Source organism: Triturus cristatus, chromosome 12, assembly GCF_964204655.1.
Source record: "Triturus cristatus chromosome 12, aTriCri1.1, whole genome shotgun sequence".
NCBI lineage: Eukaryota > Metazoa > Chordata > Amphibia > Caudata > Salamandridae > Triturus > Triturus cristatus.
In genome coordinates this window covers 67,215,279-67,227,419 of record NC_140595.1, presented here as the reverse complement: position 1 = coordinate 67,227,419, position 12,141 = coordinate 67,215,279, and the positions used below count along the sequence as shown (strand labels likewise).

At 49.4% G+C, this 12,141-nt stretch overlaps 1 protein-coding gene across 1 annotated transcript in view; it reads left to right on the top strand.

Annotated features, from left to right (window-relative positions):
* ACSBG2 (acyl-CoA synthetase bubblegum family member 2) overlaps nucleotides 1–11,914 on the top strand; it is an 88,080-nt gene extending 76,166 nt beyond the window's left edge. Inside the window, exon 15 of the mRNA XM_085638032.1 lies at nucleotides 10,681–11,914. Within this exon, the coding sequence (XP_085494158.1) occupies nucleotides 10,681–10,799 (119 nt within the window). The 3' untranslated portion in view covers nucleotides 10,800–11,914. The remainder of the gene's footprint in view (nucleotides 1–10,680) is intronic.
* Nucleotides 11,915–12,141: the final 227 nt, after the last annotated feature.

The window sequence follows — 12,141 nt, the reverse complement described above, 5'->3', positions numbered from 1 at the left end:
GCTGTTACACTTCTGAGAGTTCACCAGGACAGCCTCTTGACCTGGCAGAGCCTTCAAGCTCCACACTGAGTCACCTACCAGAAAGCATTGGGATGCTGACTGGGTGAAGTAAGAAACTGCAGAAGCAGTTTCCATGACCTTGCTGTACTCTGACAGTGGGAAATAAGTTGCATGGTAGGGGTGAGTGAGGAGATAAGAGACCTCTGCTTTTCAGGCGAGCTACAAAGATAGCAGAGCTAGAGACAATAGTGATGGTGAAATGACAGACTGCATAAAGTGTGACCTGCTAAGAACTGCATTGCCACTGTTCTCAATAGCCAGGTTCAAGTTTGCTCTTCAGAGTGTATGGATTCAGAGGGAAGTCCTTTGCCACTGGTGACTTTGATACTGACAGTGTCATATCATTTCCAATACTGTAGTGTACCACATAGGTTTTAGAACAGAATGGATTCATTTGAAATGGCCACCCGCAGCGACTCAGCAGTTTAGTGAAAATGAGTGTTTCCCTAATTTTCGGCTGCATTGCAATCATGTGCGGGTCTTAAAGTTACATTCTTATCAGTACCACAGTGCTTGGCGAGTTGAATACATTTCATTTCTGAATAGCCTGAGGCCACAATTTCCTGCAATTTGGTCTTGCACGTCATTTCCTGTGATATCAATGACATGGCAATAGCCATGTGTCAATGTATGTAAAGTCATCACTACGCTAATTACCATTTTTGAGATCTGAAGAAAAATCTACCTCATTTTGTTCACATTATGTTAGCCAGTATCTATTCTGTCTCCTCACCACTAAAACAATCAAATTCAATTAAAATTTCACAAACCTATAATGAGAAAAATAAACTATCAGTCATATGCATGAATTAATCTCAGTCACTGGTTACTACTCCAGTCTATCATTTCCATTTTCCAAGCATTCTACCTCTAAATGAACCACCCACATGCAGTCTGCTTGGTACTTCTCTGTTGGTATTAGTCTACAGTGGCACAGTGACTAAAATAAGCCAAACTTTACAAATTCAGTGAACATTTCCTTTTGACGATAGAAGATTCCAAGTAAGTATTATTTCCTTTTTGGAAGCTCTAGATTTCTCCAATAGGATAGTGTGAATATATCCTGATTTTCATAGACTGCATCACTTCTGAACCTCCCTTTATTAGTTTCCATTGTGTTATTTGTCTCGTAAAAATGTTACCTTTGCCAAGTCTAATTTTATTGTTACTGTTAGATCTGGCATCCTGGGTGTGGTTTCCCCTGTCTTTTTGCCTCTGCCTCCAGTATTTTTTGCTGATCTAGATGCTTTAAGCACTTTGCCACTGCTTATCAGTGCCAACGTGCAAGTGCTCCCTATGTAAATTGTGCATATGGATTGGGGTTTCCATGATTGGCTTAGTTGATTTACTAGTAAGCCCCTAGTACAATGCGCCTTGTGTGCCCAGGGCCTGTAAATCGAATGCTGCTAGTGGGCTTGCAGCACTGTTTGTGCACCCACACAAGCAGCCTTTCAAATGGTTTTCAGACCTGCCACTGCAGTGTCTGCGCGCAGTTTTAAACTGCCATGTCGACCTGGCAAATGCACCCACTTAAAAACACACAAGATGATGGACGGAATGTTGCACAATGGCAGAACACTCACCCCCAGTCACAGATCTGGGTTTAATCCATCGTTATTTTGCTCACCACACCACCCCAGTTCAGACATGGCCATATGCAAATCAGTCTTGACCCTGTGCCTCATGGGAACAGTCCAGCCCGAACTGCCAAGCCATGTCTTCCCTGGACCGGAATCAAGCATCCTAGGACCGGTTTCTGGCTATCAGCCGTCATCAGCCAGGATAGCTTGACTCCAGTGGCGTAGTGAGCACGGGACCCACGTTTGGGCATACCCTTCCCACATAGGGTGAACAGCAAAACACACAAGATGATGGACGGAATGTTGCACAATGGCAGAACACTCACCCCCAGTCACAGATCTGGGTTTAATCCATCGTTATTTTGCTCACCACACCACCCCAGTTCAGACATGGCCATATGCAAATCAGTCTTGACCCTGTGCCTCATGGGAACAGTCCAGCCCGAACTGCCAAGCCATGTCTTCCCTGGACCGGAATCAAGCATCCTAGGACCGGTTTCTGGCTATCAGCCGTCATCAGCCAGGATAGCTTGACTCCAGTGGCGTAGTGAGCACGGGACCCACGTCTGGGCATACCCTTCCCACATAGGGTGAACAGCAAAACACACAAGATGATGGACGGAATGTTGCACAATGGCAGAACACTCACCCCCAGTCACAGATCTGGGTTTAATCCATCGTTATTTTGCTCACCACACCACCCCAGTTCAGACATGGCCATATGCAAATCAGTCTTGACCCTGTGCCTCATGGGAACAGTCCAGCCCGAACTGCCAAGCCATGTCTTCCCTGGACCGGAATCAAGCATCCTAGGACCGGTTTCTGGCTATCAGCCGTCATCAGCCAGGATAGCTTGACTCCAGTGGCGTAGTGAGCACGGGACCCACGTCTGGGCATACCCTTCCCACATAGGGTGAACAGCAAAACACACAAGATGATGGACGGAATGTTGCACAATGGCAGAACACTCACCCCCAGTCACAGATCTGGGTTTAATCCATCGTTATTTTGCTCACCACACCACCCCAGTTCAGACATGGCCATATGCAAATCAGTCTTGACCCTGTGCCTCATGGGAACAGTCCAGCCCGAACTGCCAAGCCATGTCTTCCCTGGACCGGAATCAAGCATCCTAGGACCGGTTTCTGGCTATCAGCCGTCATCAGCCAGGATAGCTTGACTCCAGTGGCGTAGTGAGCACGGGACCCACGTCTGGGCATACCCTTCCCACATAGGGTGAACAGCAAAACACACAAGATGATGGACGGAATGTTGCACAATGGCAGAACACTCACCCCCAGTCACAGATCTGGGTTTAATCCATCGTTATTTTGCTCACCACACCACCCCAGTTCAGACATGGCCATATGCAAATCAGTCTTGACCCTGTGCCTCATGGGAACAGTCCAGCCCGAACTGCCAAGCCATGTCTTCCCTGGACCGGAATCAAGCATCCTAGGACCGGTTTCTGGCTATCAGCCGTCATCAGCCAGGATAGCTTGACTCCAGTGGCGTAGTGAGCACGGGACCCACGTCTGGGCATACCCTTCCCACATAGGGTGAACACTTGCCAGACCCTAACCTTCCCTTTTCTTACATGTAAGACACCCCTCAGGCAGGCCCAAAGTGCCCCCATGGGCAAGGTGCAGGGTATGTGAAAGATGAAACGTGTCCTAATGTGTGTGACATGTCCTGATAGTGAAACACTGAGTATTTCATTGTTCACTATTGAAAGGCTATCTGTCCCATAGGGTAACATGGGAGTTTGTAACATCTTATAAGTATAACTTTCCATTGAGACAGGATAGAGAAATGGAGTTTAGGCTCTCTAAACTCTGCAATCTGAAAGAAACACAGTGATAGATTCCTTACCTTAGAATTACCCCCAGGCGTCAGACTGGATCCGGAAAGTTTTTGTCAGCAGTACCCCTGCGTGTCAGTAGGTGGCGTCGTGCGGCTCCACGTCCATCAGTGGCATCGTGGTCGCCGAGATGACATCGTGGGTGCTACTTAGACGCCACCCATGAATGCTGACGTCTGTTCTTTCTTTTTCCGCGCCAGCAAGCGCAGATCAGGGAAGAGCAGGTACCCCAAGTCATTTTTTGACTGACTTTTGGAGGCGCTTTGTCTATTTTTTCATCGAGTCTTCGACTCCTGGTGCAGTTAGGATGCCCGGTTTAAGTCCTGCGAGGACTGTCACCCTATGATGTTGGTGACGGATCCGCACAGTGTGTCTTTTCTGCCTGGGGCGCAACCATGACCCCAAGTCGTGCCCCGACTGCCAGGCCATGGCGCCGAAGTCTTTGTGGGAGTGGTCCCAAAAGCTGCTGGAGGTCCGGCAGTCGGCTCTGCACCGTTCGAGGTCCCGGTCCCGTGGGAGGTCGAAGGACCGTGCGCGGAGTCATCATCCTTCTTCGGGATCCAAGTGTTCGCACTCTGGGTCAGGTAAGGCGAAGCACAAGAAGTCAAAGAAACGTCATCGTTCACCGACTTCCCCTCGCCGGTCGCATGACGCGGCTGAGGGTGTGGGTGGTGCCTCCCCCATGGCTCCGGCAGAGCCTGTGGTGTCACCACCAGCCTAACCGCCCTTTCCGGGTCCGTTGGCGACTCTGGCTCAGATACAGGAGTTCCTGTCGGCCATGGCTCGCCTCTTTGGGCCATCGGGTCCCGCTGGTGCGCCTTCGGGCCCCGCAGTTCCAACTGGGGGTCATCACGTTCCATCGCCGGCGGCTTCTGCCCCAGCGCCGCAGGACCCCCATGGATCCAGGCCAGGATCCGGGTCGACGCCTGTTGACCTTGTAACACCTCCAGCGACGTCGGCACCACTTCTTGCGTCGCCCGCTCCCCGCTCCTCGGGACGATGTCAGCCCCGGTTTCAGCCCCGAAGGGGACGCGGCATCGGGACAGCGTCGTTCGATTTCTATCCCCATGTCCCTGCTCCTTATTTTAGGCCTGCAGAACGGCCTGAGGAAGGAGAGGAGGACTGGGAGGGGTCTGAGGACCCTCTCGCAGCTGATTGCCAGTCTGAACAGGACTGGGCAGAGGAGTTGGGTGAAGCCAGTGGTCTGGATACCTCACCATACCTTGGCATGCTGTCTCCTCCTACCGTGGCTACGAAGGAGGGCGCTAGTTATGCTGTGGTGTTGCGTAGGGCGGCCAAGGCTCTACACCTCATGCTCCCTACTGTGGCCATCAGGACTAACCTCCTGACAGAAGTGCTTCAGCCAGCAGCTACTTCTGCTGAGCCGGTGCTCCCCTTCAACGAAGCACTTTCCGACATTCTTTTGGGCACCTGGTCCAGGCCCACCACAGGGGCTCCTGTGGATGGGAACGTGGCCCGACGCCATCGCCTGGCTCCAGGTGACCCCATTTTCCTCTCCCGACACCCCACCCCCGAGAGCTTGCTTGTCCAAGCCTCTGCTTCCCCCAACCTCCTTCCCTGCCGCACCACCGGACAGGGAACCCAAGAAACTGCATCCGTTCGGAAAGATTTTTTTCTTCCGCCAGTTCTGTGCTGCGGTCCGTGAACACCGCATGCCTCTTGGGCCGTAACTTCCACTCTCTGTGGGATACGGTGGCGCAAGTGCTGCCTCGGTGTCTGGAGGAGGCCCGAACAGCTTTCGCCAAGGCTGTTGCACAGGGGAGAGACGCAGCTAAGTTCATGACTCGGTGTGGCCTAGACACCGCCGACTCACTGGGCAGGTCGATTGCAACGACAGTGGCGGTCAGACGCCACGCCTGGTTGAGGACAACGGGATTTTCGGGGAACGTCCAAAGCACACTTATGGACATGCCCTTTGGTGGCCGTCGCCTCTTTGGCGACAAAGCAGACAGCACGTTGGAGCGGTTTAAGGACTCACGGACTACGGCCAAGTCCTTGGGGCTCTCTGCAGTCCGCCCTCCTCCGCCTTCTGCTTTTCGCTCCTTTCGTGGCACCGGAAGGGGCGCCCCGCAGCGTTCGCAACAGAGTCACAAGACTGCACAGCAACAATCCCAGCACAGACGCGGGTTCCGCTGTGGCGGACTAACTGGCGGGTCAGTCCACCTCCACCACTGCCTCCAAACCTTCCTAGTCCGAACTTTCAGGCCCATCAAACGCCAGTGGGCGGCAGGCTTCGCCATCACCTCCCCCACTGGTGCACCATCACATCGGACAGGTGGGTTTTAGAGATAGTCCGAAGGGGCTACTCCCTCCCCTTCGAGACTACCCCTCCAGCCATGCCACCTTGGTACCACCGCATGTCGGGGGAATTACTTGGTGCTTCTTCAGCAGGAAGTTGCAGCCCTCTTGGCCAAGGGGAACATAGAGTGCGTTCTGACGCCAGAAGTAGGTCGTGGTTGTTATTCCCACTACTTTCTGGTGCCAAAGAAGGACAAGGGCCTGCGTCCTATCTTAGACCTCCGGAACGTCAATCGCTTCCTCCGCAAAGAGAAGTTCAAGATGCTCACTTTGGCTCAAGTCTTGTCTGCTCTCGATCCACAAGACTGGATGGTAGCGTTGGACTTGCAGGATGCTTACTTCGCCATCCCAGTCCTGCGGGCCCACCGACGCTCCCTGTAGTTCACGATAGGCCACGAGCACTTTCAGTTCACCGCGCTCCCTTTTGGCCTTATCAGCGCCCCTCTGGTGTTCACGAAAGTGATGGCGGTGGTTGCAGCTCATTTGGGCATGTCAGGGGTTTCAGTCTTCCCCTATCTCGACGACTGGTTGTTGAAGGCGGGCTCGCCCCAGACAGTCGTCTCCCACCTTCAGACTACGGCCGACCTCCTGCATTTGCTGGGGTTCTCCATCAACGTGGCAAAGTCGCACCTAATTCCTTCTCAGAAGCTCCTCTTCATCGGCGCGGTTCTGGACACAGTGCAGTTTCAGGCTATCCTCCCAAACAGCAAGTCTGGGATATTCGGGCTCTGATTCCGATCTTTCAGCCCTTGTCCCGAGTTTCGGTCAGGGTGACCCTGAGGCTGCTAGGCCTCATGGCCTCCTGCTGATTGATCATGCCAGATGGCATATGCGGGCTCTGCAGTGGGACCTGAAGTTCCAGTGGGCGCAGCATCAGGGGAACCTGTCCGATCACGTCCAGATCTCGAAGGGCACAGGGGAACCTGTCCGATCACGTGCAGATCTCTAAGGACACAGGGGAACCTGTCTGATCACGTCCAGATCTCGAAGGGCACTGCACGACTGATGCAGTGGTGGCTCACAAACTGACATTGGGTCGGCGGCAGATCCCTCTCCGTTCCCCAACCGGAGTTTACAGTAGTGACGGATGCGTCCCTCCTGGGATGGGGCAGCCACTTTGGAGAGACGGAGATCAGAGTCCAAGCTCCATATCAACCTTCTGGAGCTTCGGGCGATCAGACTTGCACTGAAGGCATTCCTTCCCTCTGTCAAGGGGAGGGTAGTGCAGGTGTTCACAGACAACACCACCGCCATGTGGTACTGTAACAAGCAAAGCAGGGTGGGGTCGTGGACCCTATGTCAGGAGGCTCTGCGCCTCTGGACATGGCTGGAACATCAGGGCGTTTTCCTGGTGGTTCAACACCTGGAAGGTTCCCTGAACGCAAGGGCGGACGAACTCAGCCGCAGGTGCATGATGGATCACGAATGGCGACTTCACTCTGAGGTGGCGCAAGGTCTCTTTCAGCAGTGGGGAGAGCCTTGGTTAGATCTATTCGCCACCGAAGAGAACGCGCAATGTCATCAGTTCTGTGCGTTGGAATTTCCAAGTCGGCACAAGCTCGGCGACTCTTTTCGTCACGAGTGGATGGCCTGTTGTATGCCTTTCCGCCTATACCACTGCTGCCCAGAGTGCTGAAGATCAGGCGCGACCGGGCAAGTCATTCTTGTGGCCCCGGACTGGGCTCGAAGAGTATGGTATCCCGAGCTACTCAGTATGAGCATTGATCCCCCCCGATCAGACTGCCTCTTCGGGAGGATCGTCTGTCGCAGCAGCCGGGGACGGTCCTCCACCCGAACCTGTCCAGCCTCCACCTCTTTGCGTGGAGATTGAGCGGCAGCAGTTGATTCCTTACGACTTGCCTCCTGAAGTTTGTGATGTCATTCTGGCAGCCAGGCGTCCCTCCACTGAAGTCTTATATATGCCTGCAGGTGGAACAAATTTGTGGCATGGTGCACAGCAAAGGCTGTGGATCCCCTTTCTGCCCCTCTTTCTGAGGTCCTTTTGTTTCTTCTTTCTTTAGCCCGGCAGGGCTCTGCTCTGGGCACTATCAAAGGTTATCTTTCTGCCGTTTCGGCCTTTTTTAGGCTTCCTGATCAGCCCTCTTTTTTCAAGTCCCCGGTTGTAAATAGATTTCTCAAAGGCATTACACACCTTTTCCCTCCTGTTCTGTTTGTGATGCCACAGTGGGACTTGAATCTGGTTCTTACTTATCTTATGTGTGCTCCTTTCGAGCCCCTACACAACTGTCCTCTTCGTTTTTTTTTTTTTTTCTTTGAAGACTGCCTTTCTGGTTGCCATCACCTCTGCTAGGTGGGTGAGTGAGCTCCAGGCTCTTTCTTGTAAGCCTCCTTTTCTATCAGTCCATCCAGACAAGGTTGTGCTCAGGCCCCGTCCTTCCTTTTAGCCAAAAGTTGTTACGGCCTTTCACATTGGGCAGACCATTACCTTGCCCACCTTCTTTCCGCCTCCTTCCAGAGAGCAAGAGAGGCTCCACCATCTGGACCCAAAACGTGCGCTCTCATTTTATCTCAACCGCGCACAACAGTTCCGGGTGGATGACCAACTCTTTGTTGGCTACATTGGCACCAAGAAAGGTCGGGCAGTACACAAGAGGACTAGTTCCCGCTGGGTCGTCCTGCGTATCAAAGCATGTTATTCTTTGCCTAAAAAGAGCCTCCGGTGGGGCTTCGTGCTCATTTCACTAGAGCAACTGCAGCTGCTACTGCATTGGGATAAGGTGTCCCCCCCTGCAAGACCTCTGTCAGGCAGCCACGTGGGCCTTGCTGCACACGTCTACTAAGCATTATTGCCTGGACAGCCAAGTCCGGAGAGACGGCTTCTTTGGCTGTTCTGTTCTCCGGGGCTTCCTGGTGTGATCTTGGTTCGCAGACCCACCACTGGGGTTGGTATTGCTGGGGTATCTATTCGAAGGTAAGAAATCTATCACTATGTGTTTCTTTCAGATGAACAAGTTACTTACCTTCGGTAACGATATATCTGTAAGAAACATTAGTAGTGATAGATTCCTTACTGCCCCACCCATCCTCCCCGTTCTGCGAACTGATTTCTAGGGTTAAGGGCATCCCTTTCAGGGCCCTAGTTTCAATGCACCAGTGGTCAGTATCTTGCATGGCTCTGCGTTCCTGGCACGGAAAGTCTTGTACAGAATTGACGTCAGCGCACGTGGGCGGCGTCTAAGTAGCGCCCGTGACGTCATCTCAGCACCCGCGTCGGCAACGACTGACGCGGAGCCGCTCGACGCCACCTACCGACGCGCAGGGGTACTGCTGACAAACTTCCGGATCCAGTCCGACGCCTGGGGTAGTTAAGGTAAGGAATCTATCACTACTAATGTTTCTTACAGATATATCGTTACCGAAGGTAAGTAACTTGTTCTTTAAAAACACATCTTTTAGTAAAAAAGGTTTTTAAATTGTGTTTGAAAATACCACTTTTAGAAAGTGGGCATTTCTTGCTCAGTCATCCTATGTGCCTCTGTTGGGTTGTGTATTGACTGTCTGGTATTGCAGTGACAGGAGCTGGGGATGTGCATTCACTGTAGACCGCCACTGGAGGGTGAGGTGTGTCCTGCCTTCCCTGGATAACTCAGACTGAGTTGAATAGACTTGGGCTGCATTTAGGGTAGTGAGAGGAGATTTCCTTTCACCTAAATGGGCCTGGTATCCTGTGCACAATGCAGTCTCCACCTCCTGACAGAAAGCTGGACCAGAGAGGACAGAACTGATTTGGACTGAGCTAAGATACACTCTGCCACAAAAGAACAAAGGAAAATGTGGTATGAATATTGGGGCCCAGGACTTTAGATTACTTCTGGACTCAAGAGTAACCTCTGCCAAGGAGAAAAGCTGGAGGAGAAGTACTGGCCCTGTGCTGTGTGGATTTGGCCTGCAGTGGCTGTTTCTGCCAAGGAGAGGACAAAGACTGAACTGTGCTGTGTATCCTGCTTGAAAAAGATCTCCAAGGGCTTGGGGTGGAGCTTGCCTCCTGTTCTGAAGTCTCAGGACACAGACTTTGTTTACTCTGTCCTCCTGCACGTGCTATTTCAGCTGCACAGAGGAAAACAGCAACACAGATGCCGGTGAGCGGCGCTGTGACCTGCAACGAAGCCGTGGGCACTGCTTATGAAATACATGACGCACCGGCCCGACTTTCATCGCAGCCCTGACGACCACCTCCCCGGCAACAGTAAGGATTAGATGCCTCACCTCCACTGTGGTCCTAATGAACCGCCACCTCTGCGGCACCAATGAAGCATCACCTGCCCGACGCCATGCAACATCTCTATTTTCATTGTTTGCCTAGGTACTGTTCTTTAGGATCCCTGTGACTGTGGGCCCGATGCCGTGCACCTCACGGTCGGCGCCGTACTATTGGATTTCTATCTGTCACGACGTCGTAATAGCTCCAGGTGGAGCCATTTCTAACAGTTACTTTTTGTACTTGCATGATAACAGACATATTAAACATAGTTTTAGCTTCAAAGCCAGTGTGAATTATTTTCAGAAAACTTGCCTGGGAGATGAAAATGGAGCAAGCTAGTATTCTTCTGTTTGCTTTACTTATGTAATAAGAACAGAACAAACTTATCTGGTCTCATTTTTCAGATTTGATCATGAGAAAAAGTTTGAGTTAAAAATCAGTCTATTAAATAAACCGTAACGTAAAACATCATTTGGCCTTCATTTTTTATTTTTGCGTAATCTGTGTAGTGTTGAAAGGTTGTCGTTTTCAGTGCACATGTTTGCTGGATTGAGTTTGTTAATTACAAGTGACAATGTTAAATCCAAATTACACTAGCTAATACAAGTTTAACATTCATTGCATTTACCCTTTTGCAGGTCCAACAATGAAGTTGAAGAGGCCAGTTGTTGCAAAAATGTACCAAGACCAAATTGACAATTTTTACACAGATGCTGTGACACCAACAGCTCAGGAAAATCTGCTTCCACCAAAGTAACATTGTAATGATTTAGTTAGCTGTTGATCAGTAAGGTTTATTGTTGAATTCTGTATAGTTTATTTTATAATTGTTATTTTAAATCTGTTGTACATTGAAATGATTGTACCAAAAGTGGAGGATGTGTGTCCTGGCTGCAATATGCTGAATTTATGTAACTATTCTGCTATATATTGTAAATGTACATTTTCTTTATTTGTTTTTATACCACTTTGCAACCATTTGTGACTTTCCATTTCAAGTGTGCACTAAAACGTATATTCATGTTTGGTCTTGCAAGCTCAATACCAGGACCAAGATGAATGAGTTGGCTGCAAAATATTTAACCAATACACAAAAGATTCACACCCAGAGCACTTTCCACCTTATTAAATAACTTCAGTTGTGGGGGACAGAAATTATTCTTTCAGAAAAAAAGTTACATAGATGAACCGTGGATTCCAATTAACAGGCAAATGCTCCATTTGGCATCTTACAGTAGTATCTCGGTCTATTGCTTTGGTATCAAATATCAGACAGTGGTGACAAAATGCAGCACCTTATGAACTACATGCATAGAATGTAACAAAATCATATGTGACTTCTTTTTTTGTTGCAAAGTTAAAATTAACAGATGTTGGAAGGTAGTTTTTGGGCTACCCAGATCACCAAATTGCTCCTATGTAATGGATTAAAGTATAGGAATTATGAGACTGGAAAACACAAATATGCAAATGAAAACTTTGCACATTAAACTTCAGGGGATTGTCATCCAACATCACACACAATAATACATTGTGATGAAAGGCGTTGGCAATAGTTGTGTGTGTTCCAAAATAAATGTCTCACTTTAACACTTACTATCTGTTATACACTGGTGTGAATAATAGGAATGGTGTGCGGATGTCAGAATTGTGATGGCTTTTTATATTTATAATATATTTGATGGTATTTCACTGGTTCCATTTGCCTACATTTTGTGAAAATGTCTTTGCCACAGGTAAATTCACCTGTTCTCTATACTGTTCTAATTTATTATGTTACTTTAAAAATATAATTGCACATGAAGAAAGTTGTTGTTTATGTGTTTCAGAGTTAAAATTCAGCATTATATTTAATAAAATAATTTAAATTTATTTGTTTTGCATCGTTGAATGAATGCACATTTTAAAGGGAGAGATTTTTGTCAGCTGTTTATGGTGCAGGACTATATATTTTTAGGACATTTGGAATCATATCTATAAGTTTCTACAAATTTCTTTTTTTTAAATTGGTAAGGAGTAAGAGAATCATGAATCTCAATTCAAATTGTTTTTATGCCAGCTCTAGGATAAATAACAAGAAGATCATTTTCGATAATTGA